This window comes from Scyliorhinus canicula, chromosome 25 (genome assembly GCF_902713615.1).
Source record: "Scyliorhinus canicula chromosome 25, sScyCan1.1, whole genome shotgun sequence".
Lineage (NCBI taxonomy): Eukaryota > Metazoa > Chordata > Chondrichthyes > Carcharhiniformes > Scyliorhinidae > Scyliorhinus > Scyliorhinus canicula.
In genome coordinates this window covers 3,894,200-3,918,392 of record NC_052170.1, presented here as the reverse complement: position 1 = coordinate 3,918,392, position 24,193 = coordinate 3,894,200, and the positions used below count along the sequence as shown (strand labels likewise).

The 24,193-nt window shown below is 48.7% G+C and overlaps 1 protein-coding gene across 10 annotated transcripts in view; it reads right to left on the bottom strand.

Moving 5' to 3' along the window:
* Positions 1–24,193, bottom strand: part of cacna1ab (calcium channel, voltage-dependent, P/Q type, alpha 1A subunit, b) — a 617,073-nt gene that overhangs the window by 242,332 nt on the left and 350,548 nt on the right. For all 10 annotated transcript variants that reach the window (XM_038784774.1, XM_038784777.1, XM_038784770.1 and 7 more), the window contains exon 9: positions 13,671–13,774. In XM_038784774.1, the coding sequence (XP_038640702.1) occupies positions 13,671–13,774 (104 nt within the window). The remainder of the gene's footprint in view (positions 1–13,670; positions 13,775–24,193) is intronic.

Below are 24,193 nucleotides of genomic sequence, written 5' to 3'. Positions count from 1 at the left end.
AAAAACTGCTGAGTTAATAGTTCTATCAGGAAGTTGAGATAACTCCACAACATCCCCTCACATCACACCTACATTCTTCTCCTCTTCTTCGGCAATCACTCGCTAATGAATATGATTGACCACCCAAGGAACTCTGTGTTACAGGTCATGGGTCCTGTGGGTTCCTGCATGGTTGATGAGCAAAATCCTAGAGCCGCATCTTCGATCAAACACGTGGCAAGAGTTTCCGGGAGGTGGGATCAGTGCTTGGACTCCAGATCGTGGATATTCCTTTCTCAGGCTCCTTTTCTGGGTCTCCTCTTGCCACCTGGTGTCCTCGAAGAATTGTGTCTCTTCAATTGGTTCCTCCAAGTAGGTTGCCTCGGAGCAAGGGTATCACAGGCATTGGCGTCTATGTTGCATTTCTTGAGATAAGCCTTCAGGGTGTCTTTGAAGTGCTTTCTTTGTCCTCCTCTAGTTCAGAACCTGGGTCAGTTGATAGCGCTGTCAACTCTGATTCAGAAAGTTACGAGTTTCATTCACATGCCGGGACTCAAGAGCACAAACTCTAAGGCTGACATTCCTGTAGCAGAATGCCCCATTGTCAGATGAGAAGATAAACTGAGGCCATGTCGAATAAAACATTCATTGACACTATTTAGTGAAGAGCAGGGGGGGGGGGGGGGGGGGGGTATTAATCCCTCAGCAAAACAGATTCATTGTCCATTATTACATTATAACAGCCCATGGTACTTTGTTGGGTCAGGGCTTCTCCCGGACTGTCCAATGGGCTCGATCCAGCTCGGGAGGGGGCCTGAAACCGGCCTCCTCCACTATCTTCCCAAGCACCCTCGAGAAGTACTCTGTGGGAGTTGAGCCTTCCATTCCCTCCGGGTAACCCCACAATTCTTGAGGTTCTGCCCCCCTAGCACATTTCTCCATTTCATCCACCTTAGCCCTCAGTGCCTTATTTTCACCGGCCATCGGTGAGATCTCAGCCTCCGGCGAGGTGATTTGTTCGCCGCCCTTCGGAGGAACTGCCTCCACACCCTTAATCATCACACCATGCTATTTAGGAGGTATTTTCCAACTTCGATCGGATGGGAGCCATGACATCCTCTATTGACTTATGAAAGTCCCCGGACACAACTCTCCAGTGGCTCTCAAACTCCACTGCCAAGACGTCGACAAGCATCTTGGCCATTATTGGAGTGGCCCGAGTCACAGGAGCAGTCTCCCCATCTTCTCCACTGAGGAGCCTCGAGAAGCCTCCGAATCCGTCAATAAATTTCTATCAGTGATTTATTTTGTCCTGGTCATTCTTGGCATTTCCCTTACGCGGGCGGGCACCTTCTCCATCGAACAGATGGAATTTTATGTGAAAATATTCCCAAAAACTGAGCAACAGGGTCAAGAAACAAGTATTCTGGTGGGAACCTCCTCCCTCGTGTGTGACTCCTCCCTACAGGCCGCCACTGGAAGTCGCGGAGGGAGGCATGCCGTACAATTAGGATAGGTCATCGGAGAGAAAGAGATTAATTTCTCATACAGCTGTGAAACAAATTGATTTCCTCTGTGGACCGAAATGTGCACATTACATGCAAAACAATCTCTGTATAGTTGCTGAATATACTTCCATTTATGAGATTAATTCAATTTTCAAAAGAACCATATCTTTGAAACTCCATATAATTTTATTTTGATCATTTGTCTCTGCCTAATGTCACCTTTACAAAATATGTAATTTCCATTAGCAACGCCCACATCCCGTGAAAGGAATTTAAAAAGGACCACAGAAGGGGGCTGTAATAGCTCCTTTGTGCCAGAAGAAATAAATGCTTGGGGGAAAAATGATGGAAAAGGTACATCCCTCTTATGGAAACTGCCATAAATCACCAACATCCACAATTATATTAATTACACTGCTGTTTACATATGATGTGTAGCAGTTAAACCTGCTAGTTAAGCTGCCAGAGAGAAAAATTGAATGCATCATCATCATTAAAAGTAAAGCAATAACCTCTACTTATATTAAATATTTAGGGTCGATTCTCTTTGTTGGACAGGGATTCCAGCGGGGAAAGAATCCTGACCCTTCTGCTGCACCAGAAGGTTGAAGCCTTCTCCTTGTCAGTGTTTGGCCTGAAAGAGGGAGAGAAAATGCTACATGGGTACGCACTCTCCCACCCTCCCCATTGTGACCAGAGAATCATTGCCACCTCTTACCAAGACCGACTGTGACTTTCCACATGACTCGCCCGAGAATCGAGATGGATGAGAACGATATCCACAGGAGGCCTAGACAGTGCATGCAAGCAATCACTACGGTTCGTGATGACAGGCATGGGAGAGAACTCCTGATAGCTGAAAAGGCATGGCACAAATATTCTTTCTTTTTCCACTATTATTACATCAGATTTCTTCCAGAATCATGGAGGAGATTTCTCTCCTTAGTATGCAAAATATCCTAAGGTGCTTTTACAAAGGGATTTGGACATTGAGACAATTGGGAAGAGATTAGAAAAGGTGAGCAGAGGGATGGCTGAAAAGAAAATTTGTTTTCAAGAAGCTTTAGAAAGTGGGTAAAAATCTAGCAAAGTGAAAGGTTTAGGAAGGGATCAGAGAACAAGACCAAGAGGGATTTCTATTATTATGAAAGGGACCAGCCATATACTCTCCACCTGATGTACGTGAACTTAGTAATGGGAACCAGTCTGTTAAGGTTGTACATTTCAGTAAATTCCTAAACTTTTCCCCTTGTCTTTGCAGTGACTGACTCCTACTGTGGTGCAGATCACTGGGTGCTTAAGGAATATTGGTAGGTTATTTTACCTCATGGGATGTTAAGCAGAGTCCTGACCCTACTTCAAACTCACAGTCTATGGGCGCGATTCTCCGCCCCCCACGCCGGGTGGGAGAATAGCGGGAGGGCCTCCCGACATTTTTCATGCCCTCCCGCTATTCCCCCCCCCCCCCCCCCCCCCCCACGCCCGGCTCACGCCATGAATCGCCGCTCGCCGTTTTTTACGGCGAGCGGCGATTCTCTGAGGCCGATGAGCCGAGCCGCCGGCCCTTCATGCCCGTTTCACCACGGCAGCAAACACACCTGCTTGCTGCCATCGTGAAACGGGCACCAGATGCCCGATTGGCACGGGAGCACCACGACTGTGCTCGGGAGGGGACAGGCCCGCGATTGGTGCCCATCGATCGTCGGGCCAGCGTCCAAAACAGACGCACTCTTTCTCCTCCGCCACCCGGCAAGATCAAGCCGCCACGTCTTGCTGGGCGGCTGAGGAGAAAGACGGCAACTGCGCATGCGCGGCTGACGTCATCGGCCGTGTCAGCCGGCGTGACGCTTGATGTGCGGCCTTGACGACCGTCGTCAAGGCCGCGCCGCCGTGACGCACGGGGCCGCGCTCCTAGCCCTGCCCGGGGGGGAGAATCGGCCCCGGAAGTGGCCGTGAAGGCTGCCGTGGGTCACAGCCTGTCCCACGGCAGCCTTTACGATTCTCCGCATTTGCGGAGAATCTCGCCCTATATCTATATCAGAGGTCATTTAATGATGATCAGAGTCAGAAATCCTAGTTAATTTTCCCCTCTCTAATGGAGAGATAGTGAACTCAATTGTGGCACCTTCTCATTAAAGGTGGCTGATTCAGCAAAGATTCAGGACAAAAGCTGATTACAGCACTAACAGCACCATGGGTGTGCCTACACCATAGGGGCTGCTGTGGTTCAAGAAAGCAACTTACCACAACCTTCTCGAGGGCAATTAGGGATGGACATTAAATGCTGGCCTAGCCAACGACACCAACATCCCATAAAAATGCCCAAATGCGGTAAAAATAAATATTTTTTTGAAAAGCAGATGGCTGACCCTTTAACAACATCTTCACTCCATTGGCTACAGTTGTCTGAAGAGCTATTGGCAAAGACATCATCTAAGTGTTGTCTTCAAAATCATCAAAGTTGCTCATGTTCATTACATTGTCAAGTGGTAAATCGACCAACAGTTCAACTGGTTATTGATCAGGTGGACTTAATAAAACATTTTTCTGGCATCCACTGTTCTTGTTAATAAAACATGTGCTGGCTGTTCACCTTAATTGATTAAATCATCCTTGCTCACACCCGATTTGCTGTTCCATGCCACTCTTTGCTCACAAACGTTCGATAAAAGTTTGCTCACATCTGGGATTTTAAGTAACAATCGGTGCACGTCAGAAAGATGGAAGTTCCTCGATGGATGTAAACGAGCCCCTTGCAAATATATGCATTTATTTGTGCATGGTTATACCACCTCGTGGAGTTGATTTGAACTTTGTGTAGATTTCAGACGGGATGATGGGAGGAGTGCTTGCACCAAATGTCCAAAGTCACTGCAAGAGGCTAGAGCCATAGTTGCACATTACCTGTGAGCAGTGAGCACTGTTCTTAGCAGCTGAAAGGGCTATAAATTCTGACCGCTCTAACACCAAGCCCAATTGCATGTTCTGAAGGCTGGGTAGCGAATTAAGGAAGGCCATGGAAATACTGGAAGATTGTGTGGAGCTAGACAAGCTACTCCTGACCCCACAGAAATCTTAAAGAATTACTACTGAGGTCATTAATGGGTGGAATGTCTTAGGTGTATCTCAGAATTGTGTTGGAATCCTGTACGCTTAATAGCAATTATGTTAGTTGATTACAAATAGGCAGCTGTCTGAAAGATGTGAGGATTTGGGCAGTCTATGCAGTAATGGAAATGAGAATATAACCACAATATTTTGGGGCTACTACCCAGTTCAAAATCCGTAGAGGTCGCCCCATGATTTAAAACAATAAAAGTAAATTACTGCGGATGCTGGAATCTGAAACTAAAGAGAAAATGCTGGAAAATCTCAGCAGGTCTGGCAGCATCTGTAGGGAGAGAAAAGAGCTAACGTTTTGAGTCCAGATGACTCTTTGTCAAAGCTAACAGACAGAGAGAGTGGGAAATATTAATACTGTGGAGTGAGAATGAAAGATTAGTCATAGTCACAGAAACCCAGGGAAACAGGGTGCTAATGGCCACAGAATCCACAGGGAAAGAGTGCTAATGGCAGTCCCCAGAGAGAACAAAAGATGTGAAAGGTCAAACGTTAGCTCTTTTCTCCACCCCGCCCTCACACTCACCAGCCCACCCCCTCACTCTCCACCCCCACACGCTCCAGCCCCCCACCCCCACACTCTCCACCCCCACACTCCCCACCCCCACACTCCCCACCACACCTCCACACCACCCCACCCCCACACTCACCACCCCACAATCCCCACCCCCACTCTCCTCCCCACAATCCCCACCCCCACTCTCCTCCCCACACTCCAGCCCCCCCCCCCACCCCCACACTCTCCACCCCACCCCCATAATCTCCACCCCCACACACCCCACCCCCACACTCTCCACTCCACCCCACCCCCACTCTCCAGTCCCCCACCCCCACACTCTCCACCCCACCCCCACACTCTCCACCCCAACACTCTCCTCCCCACAATCCCCACACCCACACGCCCCACCCCCACACCCCACACTCTCCACTCCACCCCACCCCCACACCCCACCCCCACACTCTCCACCCCACCCCCACACTCACCACCCCACCCCCACACTCACCACCCCACCCCCACAATCTCCACCCCCACTCTCCAGCCCCCCCACCCCCACACTCTCCACCCCCACAATCCCCACCCCCTCCACCCCCACACTCTCCACCCCCACACTACCCACCACACCCCCACACTCTCCACCCCACCCCCACACTCTCCACCCCACCCCCACACTCTCCACCCCCACACTACCCACCACACCCCCACACTCACCACCCCACCCCCATACTCACCACCCCACCCCCACACTCACCACCCCCACACTCTCCACCCCCACAATCCCCACCCCCACTCCACCCCCACACTCTCCGCCCCCCACACTCTCCACCCCCACCCCCACACCCCCTACCCCCACACTCTCCACCCCCACACTCTCCACCCCCACTCCCACAATCCCCACCCCACACTCTCCACCCCACACTCCACACCCCCACACCCCCTACCCCCACACTCTCCACCCCTCCACCCTCACACTCTCCACCCCACACCCCCCACCCCCACAATCCCCACCCCACACTCTCCACCCCACACTCCCCACCCCCACAATCCCCACCCCACACTCTCCACCTCACACTCCCCACCCCCACAATCCCCACCCCACACTCTCCACCCGACACTCCCCACCCCCACGCCCCCTACCCCCACACTCTCCACCCCTCCACCCCCACACTCTCCACCCCTCCACCCCACACTCTCCACACCACACTCCCCACCCCCACAATCCCCACCCCACACTCTCCACCCCACACTCCCACCCCCACACTCTCCACCCCCACACTCACACCACCCCACCCCCATAATCTCCACCCCCACACTCTCCACCCCCACACTCCCCACCCCCACTCCACCCCCACACTCTCCACCCCCACACTCTCCACCCCCCACACTCTCCACCCCCACCCCCACAATCCCCACCCCACACTCTCCACCCCACACTCCCCACCCCCACACCCCCTACCCCCACACTCTCCACCCCTCCCACCCCCCACACTCCCCACCCCCACACCCCCTACCCCCACACTCTCCACCCCTCCACCCCCACACTCTCCACCCTCCCACCCCCACACTCTCCACCCCCCACACTCTCCACCCCCACACTCTCCTCCCCACCCCCACACTCCCCACCCCACCCCACGCCTCCCCACCCCCACTCTCCACCCCACTCCCACACTCTCCTCCCCACCCCCTCACTCTCCACCCCACCCCCACACTCTCCTCCCCACCCCACACTCCGCCTCCCCACCCCCACACTCCCCACCCCACCCCCACACTCTCCACCCCCACACTCTCCCCCCACCCCCACACTCTCCACCCCCCACACTCTCCACCCACACTCTCCACCCCCCCCCCACACTCTCCACCCCCCCCCCACACTCCCCACCCCACAGTCTCCACCCCCACACTCTCCACCCACACTCTCCACCCCACCCCCACACTCCCCACCCCCGCACTCTCCACCCCACCCCCACACTCTCCACCCCACCCCCACACTCCCCACCCCACCCCCACACTCTCCACCCCACCCCCACACTCCCCACCCCCACACTCTCCACCCCCCCACACTCCCCACCCCACCCCCGCACTCTCCACCCCACCCCCACACTCTCCACCCCCACACTCTCCACCCCACCCCCACACTCTCCAGCATGTTCCCACTTTACTTGGTGAATACATTTTGTGATCACTGAAACTTCATTGAACTACTTTAGAATCTCTTCTTTTTCAAACAATTTCTCAGATCCAAAAATTGCACATTCTCAGATCCTACAATAAAATGAACTGCGGTCTATATATTGTACAAAACTCAGTCTACATTACATAAAATTAATATGAAAAATGCAGAACCTCATCATTCACAGTTTAAGTTGTTTTTGATTAAGGGAGGTGTCAGATTTAATTTGTGATCATTTGGTTCTGTTCACCTATCATTCTCAGAGGCTGTTTTAACTTTTTCAGTGCTGTGACTACTTTAGCTGGGACAGGACACAAGAGGCGGAATTCTCCTCTCCTGCGTGGCATCGGGAAGGCCGACGTGAACTCGGCCGAGTTTCACGACGGCCTCTGAGGCTGCTCCTCGCACACTATTTACAACCCCCCCCCCCCCCCCCCCCCCCCCCCCCGCCAGGGGGCTAGGAGCGGCACTCCGTAAATCTCGGCCGCCGGGCCTTGACGCTTGCGTCAAGGCGGCGCGCCGAGAATGACGCGACGGCAGCGCCTAAGTGACATCAGCCGCGTATGCGCAGGTTGGCCGGCTCCAACCCGCGCATGCGCGGCTGACGTCACAACGGCTGCCGGCTCCAACCCCCACATGCGCAGTTGCCGTCTTCCCCTCCGATGCCCCGCAAGATGTGGCGGCTTGATCTTGCGGGGCGGCGGAGGGGAAAGAGTGCGTCGCTTGGAGACGCCGGCCCGACGATTGGCAGGCCAGTCCCCTCCCGAGCACGGCCGTGGTGCTCACTCCCCTCTCCGCCCCCCACAAGCCACAAACAAAGATTTGCCGCCATGTTCACGATGGCAGCGACCAGGCGAGCGGCGATTCTGCGAGCGGGGTGGGGGTGGGAGAATCGTGGGGGGGTGCCAGGGCGGCGTGTCGTGAGTCGCCCAGCCCTCCCGCAATTCTCCCACCTGGCTTGGGGAGCGGAGAATTCCGCCCAAGGGGTGGGATTTTCTGGTCCTGCCAGCGGTGGGTTTTGTGGTAGATGGAAGTAGAAAATTTGGACACAGCCACAAATCAGAGTCCCACTGGTGGGAAATCAGTTCGGAATATTTCCCCACACCACTTTCATGATGGCTGATGGTGGTGATGGATTTCCCACTTATCCATGTCAGGAACGCCATTACGTAACCATTACCGTGTCATGAAGACTCATTAAAATACCAATCGCCAGGGTCACATTCCTCCTCCCAATCTTAGACCGGTATAAATCACGGTTGGAAATGAATAGATTGCAGATATCCATCCTCACTTCGAGGGGAGTGCAGCATTCAAAGTCTACCTGCAACATGATGGCACAGTGGTTAGCATTGCTGCCTCACAGCACCAGGGACCCGGGTTCAATTCCAGCCTCGGGTGGCTCTCGGTGTGGAGTTTGTACATCCTCCCCGTCTCTGTGCGTGGGTTTCCTCCGGGTGCGCCGGTTTCCTCCCACAGTCCAAAGATGTGCAGGTTACGTGGATTGACCATGATAAATTGTGCCTTAGTGTGGAGCAGACAGAGGCAGAGGTTGGTGGAGGCCATTCTGGCAGTAGACCAGAGGCACGTGGAGACCCTTGTTAAAGGAAAGGAAGAAGCTCCAAATGGAGTTAGGGCTTATGTCTACAGGGAAGGCAGTGGGACAGTTGAGTCGGGCCAGGAGGTGATGCATCAGCCTGGGGAGAAAGCCAGCAGGATGCCTGCACACCAGCTGAGGAGGCAGGTGGCAGTGAGGAGGTTGGGCAGATGAGGGACCGTGGAGCAAGGTAGTAACAGCCTTGGGAGGTGAATGGGGACGGATAGAGGTGACTCCCATGCAGAGGGTCAGGTTTGAGGGCGTTATTGCTGGCATCTCTCATTTTCTCGCCAGTCAGATGTCGTGGTATCTGCGCTGAGGGTGTGGAACCAGTGCCAACCTTTAAGATGGAAGGCACTTCAATGTGCAGGGATCATGGACTGGACTCTAAATTCAGGGTTTGGGAGCAGGCGGGGATAGAATACCACAGGAACCAGTTTATAGGGAGAAGGTTTGCGGAGTTGGGGGTCATGTCCCAGTGCCAAAGGGGAATGGGATTAGCTACCTGCAGATTAGACACTCTTTGGGGAAGGAGCTGGGTTTGTTCCCGGAGCTGCCACTCCGATGCTACAAGGTAAAATTCTGTCGGAGGACGAGATGGGGGAGGGTAAGGTTTATATGGGGAGCTGATGGTGGAGGTAAGGCAGAAGTGGGAGGAGAAGCTGGCCGGGATAGTTGAAGTTGCGAAGGGGAAACTCGTCCTCCTCATGTGCGAGACTGAGTCTGATCCAGTTTAAAGTGGTGCATTGGGCATACATGGCAGTGTTGAGGATGAGTCGGCTGTTTCCTGGAGTGGATCATAGATGTAGGAGGTGTGCAGGGGGGCTGGAGAGCCGCACCCACATGTTCTGGGCATGTCTGAAGCTGGAGGGGTTTTGGAAAAGTTTTGGAGAAACAATGTCGAACATTCCAGGGATAAGGTTGGCTCCAAGGCCACTGGTGGAAATATTTGGACTTTCGGAGGGTCTGGGAGTGCAGGTGGGGAGAGGCTGATGTGTTGGCCTTTGCCTCCCTGATAGCCAGGAGGTGGATATTGCTCAAATGTGGGGCGCGGAGCTACCTAAAGTAGGGGTTTGGGTGAGCGACTTGGCGGAGTTTCTGCACTTAGAGAAAATAAAGTTCACTCTTAGACGTGCAGAAGAGGGGTTCTTCTCGAGGTGAAGGCCGTTCATCGAATTCTTTAAGGAGTGGTAAAACATCAGCGATGGAGGGGATGGGGGCTTTGTTTTCTTTTTGGGGTTGTTATTAAAATCAAAAAAGGGGAGTGGAGGGAGTGGGCTAGGGCGAGGAGTTGATAACTATTTAATGAGTATTGGTGTTGCTGTTTTCTATTTGTCTGCATATATTGGAAAATGCCTCTAATAAAAATATTTTTAAAAAACGATGTTATCATAGAAGCACAAAGCGAAGAGCTGCCTGTGCCACACTGATAGACACAAGATTCCAGGTGGGTTAAGGTACAGGCAATGGGACACACCACCTTTCCTTCTGTCCCTTAGTGCCATGCCCCTGCACTGAAAGGCCTTTACATCCAGTGACATTGAGAACAGCATTTGGACTTGCACCTTCAACCTTCATGAATCATCTGGCCTGGTGGCATGGTGGTGCAGTGGTTAGCACTGCTGCCTCACGGCGCTGAGGACCCGGGTTCAATCCCAGCCCTGGGTCACAGTCCGTGTGGAATTTGCACATTTCTCCCGTGTCTGCGTGGGTCTCATCCCCACAACCCAAAGATGTGCAGGGTAGGTGGATTGGCCACGCTAAATTGGTCCTCAATAAAAAATGTTTTTAAAATATTTCTCTCGGCCTTAATCTTTGGAAAAGTCCTGTATCCGTGCACTCTGGGAAGTGAAAGGCACGTAACAGTGCAAACACTGCGTCAAAGGACACTGAGGTACATGCATGGTTGGAGGGACCATCATGGCAGATCTTGTGCTTTGGTATTATCAATGAAGGCAGGTTTCTCATTCTGAGAAACAATTATAGCTGACCCGGCAAGCTTACTAAGCTCACCTGTTGTCTTGTAAAGAGTATAAGTTATTAATGCATTTTTCAGACACTTCCAGTAAAAATTTTGACACATTTCCCTGACAACACAAGGGCAGAGTAATCATGATTCATGAACTATCATGAATGTGAGGCTCACAAAGGGAGTTGATCATTAAGTGGGAACATAACTCACCCTCACAATAAGAGAGCACGTGGATGCATTTGCACAACACTTTCAAATGACAAGACCATTCTCATGAACAGCAGATGTATTTAGAAAGGTGAATGACATTAGCAGTGATTTAACACCTGTGACCCAGAAATGATGTCAAGTATCTTAATCTATGCTACGTCGTGGTGCATCCCCAACATCCGTACAAAGTTGGAGGCAGGCTGCTGATGAGACAGTTGATTCGTGATGCAGAGCGAGGCCAGCAGCGTGGGTTCAATTCCCGTACCGGCTGAGGTTATTCATGAGGCATCGCGTTCTCAACCTCGCCCCTCGCCCCAGGTGTGGTGACCCTCAGGTTAAATCACCATCAGTCAGCTCTCTCCCGCAAGGAGGAATGCAACGTTTGGTCATCTGCAATTATAGCGACTTTATCGTTATCTCTCGTGTTTGATGACTTTGACAAGCATACCCTGAAGTGCCCCGGCCTGCTTTTGGGTCACCTGCAGTGGGTCAGGTCACCCTCCTCAGTCTGTACAGCTGGAGGCGATGGGGGACACAGGTTGAGGTAGTTGGGATCGCTGGACAATCTCAAAATCATCTGGGCAGATGGCCCGGGGTCCTTCCTGTGGGTGCCTCAGGGCCGATCTGACTCCCCGTGAAGAATCTCATGGAGGTCAAGGTGCCATGTCCCCTCTCGGCTAGCCACTGATCAATCCCACCAATGCATACGGTGAGAGTGCAGATCAGAGCCCAAATCTGGCAGCGTCTGATGGACCAAAGTGGTCACCACCCTTCCCATGTTGGACATACAACATCAGACAGAACGAAAATGGACCCTCCATCCGTTGACCTTCTGTTGGATTCCTCTTGAGATTCTACCTGATTTTCTGTTGTTGCATCTCAGTATTTGTCAGATGGCCATTTCCAAAGACCGACCATCTGACTCGGACTCAGCAGATCCTCATTGCCAGCAGTACTGAAGGTACCAGAGGTCTGGGCTGTCACTTCTCCCAACTCCTGTGGCGATGTGTCAGTGAGGTGTTCTCCAGAATGTGGACCCTGAGCCTAACCCAGAAGCATTATCTGCTGGGGTGTGTGTCTGCCAGTGGAGGATGCAGGTGAACGCTGTGCGGTGGTGGGTCTTCTTCAAATGGATCCTCATTACCCTCCTCTGAGGTGAGCTGGGGGCTGGGCTTCACTTGGCTATGCTTGTTCTGTCAACATCTGCTGTTGCCCGTAAGAGACAGAAGATAGATTTAGTTCATGATCAAGCTGAATGCAACAATGCATGTCACTCACTGAGGAAGTCAGGATCAACTCATGGAGTGTTCATCCAACCTGGCTTCCTGGGGAAAACTGATCTCACCTGCCCCATCAGAGTGATTTCTGACCTCCCCGGCCAACTTGGATTCAGAGAGCTCATGTATGTGGGTAGTCCCTCCTCAAGTCTGGAAATTCATCCTTGTTCGGAAAACATAGGTAGCTTAATGCTGACCATGAAGACCATTGCTGATTGTCGCAAAAACCCATCTGGTTCACTAATGTCCTTCAGGGAAGGAGGTCTGCCGTCCTTACCCAGTCTGGCCCACATGTGACTCCAGACCCGCGCAGTGATGCAGTTGACTCTTAACTGCCCCCCTTTGAAAAGCCACTCAGTTCAAGGGCAAGTAGAGATAGGTAACAAATGCTGGCCCATCCAGGGACGCCCACATCCTAAGAATGAATAAGGAATAGATTCTGTTCTAAGCCCGCCATGATTCAAAATCCTATAACCGTCACTGTATGAAGAGCATAGTTTAGGACATTTTTGATTAATGAAACTGTACCCAAGCACGTGTTAGTGATTTTATGAGTGGATGCGGATAATGGGGCAGTGAAGAGGTTTCGAAAGGTTCTTTAACACAACACTGTGTTAAAGAACAGTACCCTTCTGCTACATTTCTAGATGCTCTCACATCGACATCATGCTGTCAACACGAGGTTCACAGTGATCTTGCCCTGAGAGTGGAAAAGAAGTGACGAGACTTGTCAAGTCATTACATCAGGGACCCAAATCAGAAGTTAGAAGTTTAGGAAATAAGCAGTTATTCTCTCCTGGCTTTCCAACCTGGACTGAGATCACCACCAGACATTAAACAGGAGAGGCTGTAGCTAGAGGCATCCCTTGAAGCCTTGATTGTCAAATCAAGATGTTTCATTCAATATGAATTCCATTTATTTTGCCGTCTTCCAACACACAACACTTTTAAACATGACACCCCCCCCCCCCCAATGGTTTTGTCCTCTTCTATGAAAGTGCTGGCTTTCACTACCACACTCAATAATGTGACATTACTTTTTCTACATCAACAGTGCTGGCAGTCTGATGTCACAATATGGTGGGGGTGCTGAAAAGCAACCAAAGACGAGAGACAGTTTGTGTGTGTGCATATGTTCATGTGTATATGTGTGCGGAAATGTGGGTCTGTATGTGTGTCTGTATATATGTATGTCCGCCCGCACGTGTGTATAACAGCACACAGGAAATGGGAAGAGCTTGCTTTCATTTAACTGGTACATCTTACAATGATCTCAATGTTAAAGCCAGGGAGCTAACTCTTTCATTTAAAAATGTACATAAACCAAGAGCTACTTACCCTGACAGTACACCAAGCACAAGATTCAGCATAAAAAAGGAGCCAATAATGATGAGGGGGATAAAATACAGCCAGTTCCAGGTGTTTCCTAAAGCATCATTGCTCTGCAAGGAATAGAAGAAAAATTAAATTAGCTGTCAGTTTGTATTTGTACAGGAGCCACATTCCCACTACTCCCGTGCCTCCTTCTGGTATTCAGAAGTTTTCCTCTCCCAGCCTGTAGATGGTTTCATAAATATGCACATTCTTTTCTCTCTCAGAGGAAGAAAAGAAGGGGAGAGAAAGTGGGGAAGAGAGGGTTATTGCAACCTCAGTCTCTGCCACATCCTTCCTCAATGTTTCAATTGCCCAGATAGTCATGGATCTATCCACATTTATAACCAGAGTTGCGTCATAATATCCACTCATGTATATAATGAGATGCAGACAGGCAGTGATTGACACACAGGATGACCAATGAACACACAACACAGAACAACCAATCACCAGACAGGACACCACCACTATAAAGCCCACAGGGCATTAAGACTCCCGCTCTTTTCGGGACCCAGATACTGAGACAGTCAGAGTGCACAAGTTAGTGGGCACTATTGCCATGTGGTAGCTAGTAAGTCTGGTCGAGCCAGTAAGAGGTCATCAGTAGGATTAGTAGAGTGTCAAACCCACAGCTGAACATGTACAGCAGTTCATAGTTAAATAAAACAGTGTTGAATCATCTCCGGTGTCAGATGTTTGTTTCTAGCATCCCTGCATCCAGTTGCAGTCGACGTCGAACCAACCTGCCTAACACATCAACTTGATCTTGCCTTAAAAAAAAATAGGTCTTCAAAATTATGAAGGTGCTCAACAGCGTAGATGTAGGGAAAATATTTCCACTTGTAGGAGAGACCTAGGAGTCATAAATATAATAGATATAATAATAATAATCTTTAATATTGTCACAAGTAGGCTTACATTAACACTGCAATGAAGTTACTGTGAAAATCCCCCAGTTGCCACATTCCGGCACCTGTTCAGGGTACACAGAGGAAGAATTCAGAATGTCCAATAGCACGTGTTTCGGGACTTGTGGGAGGAAACTGGAGCACCCGGAGAAACCCACACAGACAAGGGGAGAACGTGCAGACTCCGCACAGATAGTGACCCAAGCCAGGAATCAAACCCAGGTTCCTGGCGCTGTGAAGCAACAATGCTAACCCCTGTGCTACCGTGCCGTCAGATCGGCAGTCACTAATAAATTCAATAAGGATTTCAGGATAAACATCTTTACTCAAAAAGCTCTGCAATCTAGCATTCTCTCCACCTTATTATTTTTCTTGCATCGTTCTAACTAGCGAATTGAATGAGGCTACATTTCCATGGGGACATTTGATGCTGACTTCAGCGAGAAACTTCCACACATGCACTTTCCAGCGGCGTTCAAGCCACAACTTCTGTCTTGAGCCGAGATCAGGAATGGAAGATAGGGCTATCCAGGCCTCTATTCTTTATCATTAGAGCAGGCAAATCATCTGATGGGCTGTGTCCTTATCTGGCCACTCTGCTAATTCATTTAAATGTTTTTTGTTTTAAAAGTCAGCATGAATAGCACCATTGGAGAAACCATTCGAAGTTCATGGACCCAATCATGTGAGGACAGAAGATCCCAGAATTTGGCACGGTGGTATAGTGGTTGGCACTGCTGCCTCACTGCTCCAGGGACCCGGGTTCCATTCCGACCTTGGGTCACTGTCTGTGAGGAGTCTGCACTTTCTCTCTGTGTCTGCGTGAGTTTTCTCCGGGTGCTCCAGTTTCCTCCCACAGTCCAAAGATGTGCAGGTTAGGTTGATTGGCCATGCTAAATTGCCCCTTAATGTCTAGGGATGTGCAAGTTAGGTTATGAGGTTAGGGGATTACAGGGATAGGATGGAGTGGGCACTCATAAATAGCAAAATGCCCCACAGCCCAAAGGTGTGCAGGGTAGGTGAATTGGCCGCACTAAATTGTCCCTTAATTGGAAAAAAAGTACTTGGGTCCTCTAAATTTATTTTGAAAAAAGTAAATAGCAGAGACCCATTCGAAGGGCCAGTGCAGACTTGATGGGCTGAATGGCCTCTTTCTGCCCTGTAGTGATTCAATGATCCATATGCCGTGGTTGATGAGTGCCATCTGGACCGAAGTTCGGTATGACATGTCAGAATCTCAGCATTCTGATGATGAGAATTTGTATGTTTTGGCTCACGTAGAAATCATCCCAAATTCAGAGTTTTACACATGAAAAAAAAACAGCCTTACTGGCCACAGAGTATAGCAACCTCTGCATTGTTTGATGGGTGACATCACAGAGCATACTGAATAAAAAACACAGAGCTTGACTCCATGGCTACATACCACACATCAACATCTCTGTGCAATTATATAGACTCACAGGAACTACACATGATAACAATACAGTGCTTCAAACCCCTGTGAGATAATAATATTGCAACTCCTAAAATATCTACCAAGCTGGCAACCATGTACAATAGGGTTTACTCAGTAACGCAAAGGCATTTTAAGTGATGGCTGGAAAGATTTTCTCATTTGCAACAGAAGTTGCGATAGAAGCAGTGAGCACTGTGATGTTACACCCGACCCAGAAACAGAACATGAAAGAGAGGAGGGGATCGGAAAAGAGAATTAAGAGAAATGGTGATAAAAAGAGGGAGAAAAACAACAGAGGATGCGAGAGAGAGTGGACAAGGGAGAGGAATGAAAATGTATTTACGGGGAAGAAGGAGGAAAGGAATGGGAGAAAAGGGAAGGGAGAAAAAGAAAGGAGAGAGAATGAGGGAAAGAGACTTCATTGAATTTGAACATTGTACAATTACCTTTCCCAACACAAATAACCAAAATGAGGTTTGTAACAGAACAATTAAACCCAGCTTCCCCTAAAGTAGACACTCTTGCAGTTAAAAGTTGCCTTTAACAGCCAAGAAAAACGTCCCAAGGTACTTGACAGACTTGTAAGGGGGAAAAAATGAAGATCAAGCCAAAGAAGGAGACATTGCAAGAAATAAACAAAAGCTTGGTGAAAGAGTTGGATTCCAACAGGAGGAGATGAGTTTAAGGAAGGAATTCCAATGAGTTTGCCCAAGGCAGCAGAAGGCATGGCCATTCATGGTGAAGCCAAAGGAAGTAGAAAATGTGCATCAAACCAGGTTTGGAGAAATCAGTCACAGCAGTGAGTTTTTATAGGTTTGGAGGTGGTTACATAGATAGTGAGAAGTTGTGCATGTATTTAAACTAGAGAACGTGCTTCCAAAATCGCTCCTCAGTGAAAACCATGGCGAGGTGCTCTCTTAAGAGTCACTGTGGCCTCCTGCATAGTATCCTGCCTCCTGCTGCTTCTTTTCCATAGAATCATAGAAAGGTTACAGCACAGGAGGTGGCCTTTTGGCCCATCTTGCCCATGCTAGCCCGAGGACACCCAGGTACCCTTTCTAATCCTACCTTCCTACACCCCATACGCCACAGTCCTGTATCTTGCAGCATTTAAGGTAAAGATCCAGGTATTTTTAAAAAGAGTTTAGGGTCTCTGCCTCCACTACCAACCCGTGCAGTGAATTCCAGACATCCAATACTCTCTACATAAAAAATGTTCTTCTTCATGTCCCCTTAGGCGGCACGGTAGCACAGTGGTTGGCACTGATACTTCACAGCACCAGTGACACGGGTTCGATTCCTGGCTTGGGTCACTGTCTGTGCGGAGTCTGCATATTCTCACCATGTCTGTGCGGGTTTCCTCCGGGTGCTACGGTTTCCTCCCACAAGACGTGCTTGTTAGGTGAATTAGACATTCTGAATTCCCCCTCAGTGTACCTGAACAGGTGCCGGAGTATGGTGACTAGGGGATTTTCACATTGACTTCATTGCAATATTCATGTAAGCCTACTTGTGACAGTAATAAAGATTATTATAGATTATTATCTACACCTTCTGCCACTTATCTTGAATCTATATCCCTTGTTTCTAGAATTCTCCACCAAGGGAAATATTTTATCTTGTTGACTCTATCTCCCTCATAATATTGTACACCTCAATCAAGTCACCCCTTAGTCTTCTTTGTTGCAAGGAAAATAACACAACCTATCCAATGTCTCCTTGTAGCCACACTTTTCTAGCCTTGACAACATTCTTGTAAATCCCCTCTGCATTCTCTCCAGAGAAATTACTGCCTGTCCGTTATACAGCCCGTCGTTATACAGCCCATCCGTTACGCAGGCCGTCCGTTACGCAGCCCGTCCATTGTACAGCCTGCCCATTATACTGCACGTCCATTATACAGCCCGCCCATTATTCAACCTGTCCATTATACAGCCTCTCTATTATATAACCTGTCCATTATACAGCCTCCCTATTATACAACCAGTCCATTATACAGCCGGCCCATTATACAGCCTGTCCCATTATACAATCTGTCCATTATACAGCCCATCATTGTACAGCCTGCCCATTATACAGCCCTATCTATCATGCAGCCCGACATTATACAGCATTTGCATTAAAGTCAATTAAATACAAAATCATGGACAGCCAATGGTTTTTTTTAACCACCTATTTGCGGCCACAGTTAAAAGTGAAGATCAACTTTGAGCTGTTAACAAGCTTTGTTTAAAGTATTTGGAGCTCGCAATTCAGCAGAATACCAATCACTTTTAATGAAGTTGGGGTGGCGACTGAAGTGACTGTGATTCTTATAACAATCATCATAACTGCCAAAAGTCTGCAGGAGAAGATCTAAACTTCAATCCTTTGGAGCGCGTGTAAGTGGTGAGATCAGTTGGATCTATTCTATTTCTCTGTGCATTCTAGAGAACACTATGAATTATTAAAATGGCAATATCTTCCACTTGGTAACCTATTTAAGCTTTGCTTTAAAAGACTTAGTTTGCGAGAATGAGATGTAACTGAATTTGAGTGTCATAGTGAGACATCCAGGGTTTTATGAAGTGGATCAGAAGAGTATATTTTTGAACAAATGTGTGTGCATTATTTTAGGTTTCTTCAGGCATGTGGTGATGGGCAGAAGCTGCCCCGAGTGTGACTACCCCTCTAATTTCTTCTCATTGCCTTCCAGTGGGGTGCCGTCAAGCTTCAAATTGAGCACATGTGACTGTAGATGAAAGGGTTAGGTGGGGGGGAGGGTGGGGGGGGGGGGGAAGGGAAGCAGAAATTAATCTTTGATACCACACCCTCTTGTTTGAAAGTGTCACAACTCCCTGGGATAGAGCACCACTTGACCCGGAGTCACAACACAGTTGAAATTAACGCTTAGTTTTTAAAATATCCAAGTCTTTGGCAGTCTGATTACTACACTCACCAGGTTTGTAAATTTAAACACAATTAACTTTTATTAATAACAATAATTATAATTAAATAGGTAACAAATACAACTGGTGAACTATTATCTAATTTCTAATCCCCCTTTAACTCACCCCACCCTCTACACACACAAGACAGATTAACACAGAGGGGAAAAGGGGTGTAAAAAATCTTTTTTGAAATGTATTCATTTACAGGATGTGGGAGTTGCTGGTTAGGCCAGCATTTATTGCCCATCCCTAGTTGCCCTTCAGAAGATGGTGGTGAGCTGCCTTCTAGAGGTTGAATACAACTGAGTGGCTTGTTAGGCCATTTCAGCACGCATTTCAGAGTCAAGCACATTGCTATGGGTCTGGAGTCACATGGAGGCCAGACCAGGTGTGGATGGCAGATTTCCTTCCCTAAAGGACCTCAGAGAACCAGATGGGTTGTAACCACAATCGACAATGGTTTCATGGTCATCATTAGACTTTTAATTCCAGATAATAATAATAACCTTTTATTGTCACAAGTATGAAGTTACTGTGAAAAGCTCCATATTTTATTGAGTTGAATTTCCACCACCTGCTGTTGGGGGATTCGAAACTGGGCCCCAGATCATTATGCTGGGTCTCTGGATTACTAGTCCAGCGACAATATCACTACAAACCCCATCCGCACTAAAAGTAGAAGGATAAAAGTCTTTGTTTCAGATGGACGTCTTCCAGTTAGATTTTCTTTCAGTCTCGGCCTCCAGTTGGATGATGTTGCTGCTTTCACTCTAATTGTTTTCACTGTGGATTCATCAGGGTCTCAAGTCTTCTCTGTAAACTCAGAAATAGCAGGCAGGAAATATTTGGGACAGAGGCAGACAGCAACACATAGTCACTTCTCTCAGCATCCAGGAGCTTTATCTGCTAGATTCTCTGAAAAATCCCCACCGAGCAGGACCCAATTGCTGTCTGTTGCTGTGCAGAATATGATCCCTGGCCAATCAATTGGTCACCAGCCAACCAATAAAACCAAATCTCTCCAATCACTCGGGTGCCAGAAAGTCTGAGCCCTTCTGTTCAAAAGCTAAAACTTCACAGCACGGTGTACTTTTTTTTGCTGCAACTTTTGAGTTCCTCACTTCCCCTGCTTGACTTAAAGACATATCTCCATTAAAGATCCACGGTAAAATGGTAATGACTAAGTAAAAGAAATAGGAAATAAGGGAATCAACAGGAAAGATCCTTCTAAAGAACAGCCTACCTAGGAATGTAATAATATCACATAATTTACATCTCATCCCGCTTTACATTGAAAAGTATGACACTGAGTCACATCGGATGTAATTTGGAAATATAACTGGAAACTTGGGTACAAAGTGCTTTAAACAGGTTTTCAAAGGTAGGCAGATGTGACACAATGAGGTTTAGAAAGGGAGTACCAAAGTACATCCTCACTAACTGAATGTTCTACTGCTACTGGTGAAGCACAGGAAGGGACCAGGATGGGGTACATGGGAACAATAAACAAATCACACTTATTTTATATGCCGCCTTTCCCATGTCTCAATTCACAGAGACTGCAGAGATTACTATTATGTGATCAAAGATGCAGCGATATCCTAGAAACAACAGATTTTAAGATCCAGTTAACTTTTGTTTGCGATATTTCCTGAGGGAAGAATGTTGGCCAAGAAAGCACGCTGCCCTTCTTCAAACTGTTCCTTGCTATCTTTAACAACAGACATGTTTCATCTGAAGGATGACACTGCTTGGTTCTGAGGTGCAACATTAGAGTAAGAACCGAGATAGACTTGCACTGATTCTCAAAACTTTTAACCTCGGGGTGAGGGTGCCTTGAACACGACATCATCATAAAGATTTCCTACAGCAGGTAAATCCCTCCATATTGTCACATCAAACACATAATCTAAACTGGCAATTCAGGTGAATGGTATTATTTAACGAAGAGCAGGAAGTTCACTTGATATTCTGATATTTTTTTTACCATCTGGAATCAATGCTACCAAAAAACAGAGCATTTGGCAAAATGCTGACTGCTCGGTTAAATGGCCCATTATGCTAATAAGCTCCCCACCATTGGAGCAGGCAGCCAATCTATATCCAGTCGTGCTGCTGGTAAAATACCCCGATTATATTTCAGAAGTTCAAAATGAGGGGCGAAATTCTCCCAAAGGGAGACTAAGTGCCGACGCCGGAGTGAAACCCGGAGTATTTCACTCCGGCGTCGGAGGCCGCTCCTCGCCCCCTATTCTCCCCCCCCCCCCCCCCCCCCCCAGGGCGATAGGAGCGGCGGTTCGTGAATCCCGAACGCCCGGCCTTGACGCTTGCGACAAAGCAGCGCGCCGGGAATGATGCGGCCGGCGGCGCCGAGGTGACATCAGCCGCGCATGCGCAGGTTGGCTGGCTCCAACCCGCGCAGGCGCGGTTGCCGTCTTCCCCTCTGCTGCCCCCGCAAGACATGGCGGCTTGATCTTGTGGGGCGGCGGAGGGGAAAGAGTGCGTCTCTTAGAGACGCCGGCCCGACGATCGGTGGGCACCGATTGCGGGCCAGTCACCTCATGAGCACGCCCGTGGTGCTCAATCCTCCCTCCGACCCCCACAGGCCACACACTTACCTGTCGCGCGCTGTTCACGACGGCAGCGACCAGGTGTGGTTGCTGCCGGCGTGAACCGGTCAGGGTTTGTCAGGCCGCTCGGCCCATCAAGGCTGGAGAATCGCTGGTCGCCGTGAAAAACGGCGAGCGGCGATTCTCCGAGCGGCGTGTCGAAAAACGCGACACGTCATTTTTGGGGGCGTTGGAGAATCGCGGGAGGTGCCAGGGCGGCGTGTCGTGATTCGCCCGGCCCTCCTGCGATTCTCCCACCCGGCGTGAGGAGCGGAGAATCGCGCCCGAGGAATCTCACAATGGTCAAAGTTTTCAGGGGAGCGTTCATGAGAATGCATCAACATTCATAGGGATCCTCAAGAGGGTGCAATATTTGCAGGGCCTGGAAATGAGATAATATTTCTTGTGGTTCCCAGGAAGCTGCAAGTATTTTCAGGAATTTCCTGGAAAGTATCACTATTTACGGTGATTCCCCACACAGGAAAGTTTGAATTAAGTTGATTTAACAGGAAAGAACATTTGCCCAGTGCTTGATTTGTAAAGTTAAATCACATTTTCATTGTACATTGGTTCCAGCAGCTACAGCTTCACTTTAAGGTTTGTTTATTTGTTTACAGGCAGAGTAGCTGTATTTGTCCAGTTTGACGTCCCTTTGCCTCTCGGCATAGAATCCTTACAGTGCAGGAGGAGGCCATTCAGCCCATCGAGTCTGCACAGACCCTCCAAAACAGCACTCTCACCAGATCCACTTCCCCTTCCACTCCGCCCTATCCCCATACTCCCGTAGCAGAACCTGCACATCCCCAGACAATAAGGGGCAATTTAGCATGGCCAATCCGCCTAACCCGCACACCTTTGGACTGTGGGAGGAAACTGGAGCACCCGGAGGAAACCTACGCAGACACAGGGAGAATATGCAAACTCCACACGGGCAGTAAGGCCAGAATTGAAGAGGAGACCCTGGTACTGTGAGGCAGTAGTGCTAACCACTGTGCCACCGGGCCACAATTAGCGAATGCAAGATCCTGGAAGAATCCTGGCATCTTTTCTGCTGACATTTCTATTGAATGATATATTGCACTTGATGCCCATGAGAGGGAGCAAGAGGACAGAAAAAACACATCAAGAGGGAAAGCAGGTCAAAAAGGATTTCAGATAGCAAGGTACGGTCGCCATCCAACAATGTCAAGAAGCAGCGTCAAGTCTGGATTTGGGAGGTGACAGCTCAATTTTGAAACTCAATCATTTTCTCTGGTTTGACTTTTCAAAAACAAATGATGCATCATCTCCCAGGTTTCATCACTGCCCCTCGAGTTCCAGCACAGACAGAAAGTTGGGCATTTACAGAGTGCCTTGGCACATTTCACAGTAACATCTCAAAGCATTTCGCACACAACGAATGAGCCATCTGTTTGATAAACTACAGCAAGCTTTGGTATAATGCCTTTGACTTAATTAAATATCCTAAGGTTTCCTGCAGGAGCATCGTAAAGCAAGACTTGACACTGAGCCATTTAGGGCCGTTTTTGGGCAGGAGGCTTTGAGGAGCGCCTTTAAGGATGAGGCAGAGTTAAAGAGTTGGAGAGCTTTAGGAGCGAATTCCAGAGTTCAGAGCCCAACTGATGGCAACTCAATGGAGGAGCAATTTTAAAATTGGGACACTCAAGAGGCCAGAACTAGATGAAAGTAGTTTAAATGAAAGATAAACAGGTGTAAATAGACAATATAAACATCGGCCAACTTCCTCACCTTGGTGGACTGATTCTTACACATTCCTCATGACTCAGAGCAGTGCAATACCAAACGAACCATACTTACAACAGTCCCTATATATGGAACCAGAATACCAACACCATGGAGATTATGCCAAATAGATGGCAGTTTGAAGATTTAATGAGAGCACTGTCCTTCATGTGATAGTTAATTGAAGTGTAGTACACATTAGTCCATCACCCGATAATTTTGTCTTTGAGATTTTAATAATTATTTCCTTTCTTCACTCTGTAACGTCCCCTTCCTTTGTAACTCTTCCAAGTAAAAGGAACAGGTTGGAAATTATTCTTTTAGCCTGTTGCAGTCCCCACAATGCCTGTTCACTACTTCCCCATAGAAGAACAGGTGGGAAATTGGGTACAGACCCACAGGTGAGCGCGAGTGTCATTTGGCAGCAATAGGACTGTGTACTGACCAGGTGAATCATATCCTTTTCCACAGTGTCTCTGCAACCACCAAATGCTGTCACTTTGTGCCAGTCATCATAGCAATGGGACAGGCGGGAAATATTAAAGAAAAAGTACTGATGATTTCTGACTGGATTTCAAATCAGAATGGGTAGATGCCTAGGCGCAGGTTACCAGCATGCCTCTGAGCCACTAAAATGCACGGAAAAAGGAAAATAAATACTCTTAATGTATTGAAGAAAGCTGTATGATTCACACAGGCTAAGAAGTCTACAGAATCAAATTTTTGGTGTGTCAATACTATTTCAAGATTGACGATTGAGGAGTGTGGAGAGTGGCTGGCAGTAACCGAGATTCAGGGCTTATACTCTTTCCCTGAAACACAAATCACAAAAGGAAGA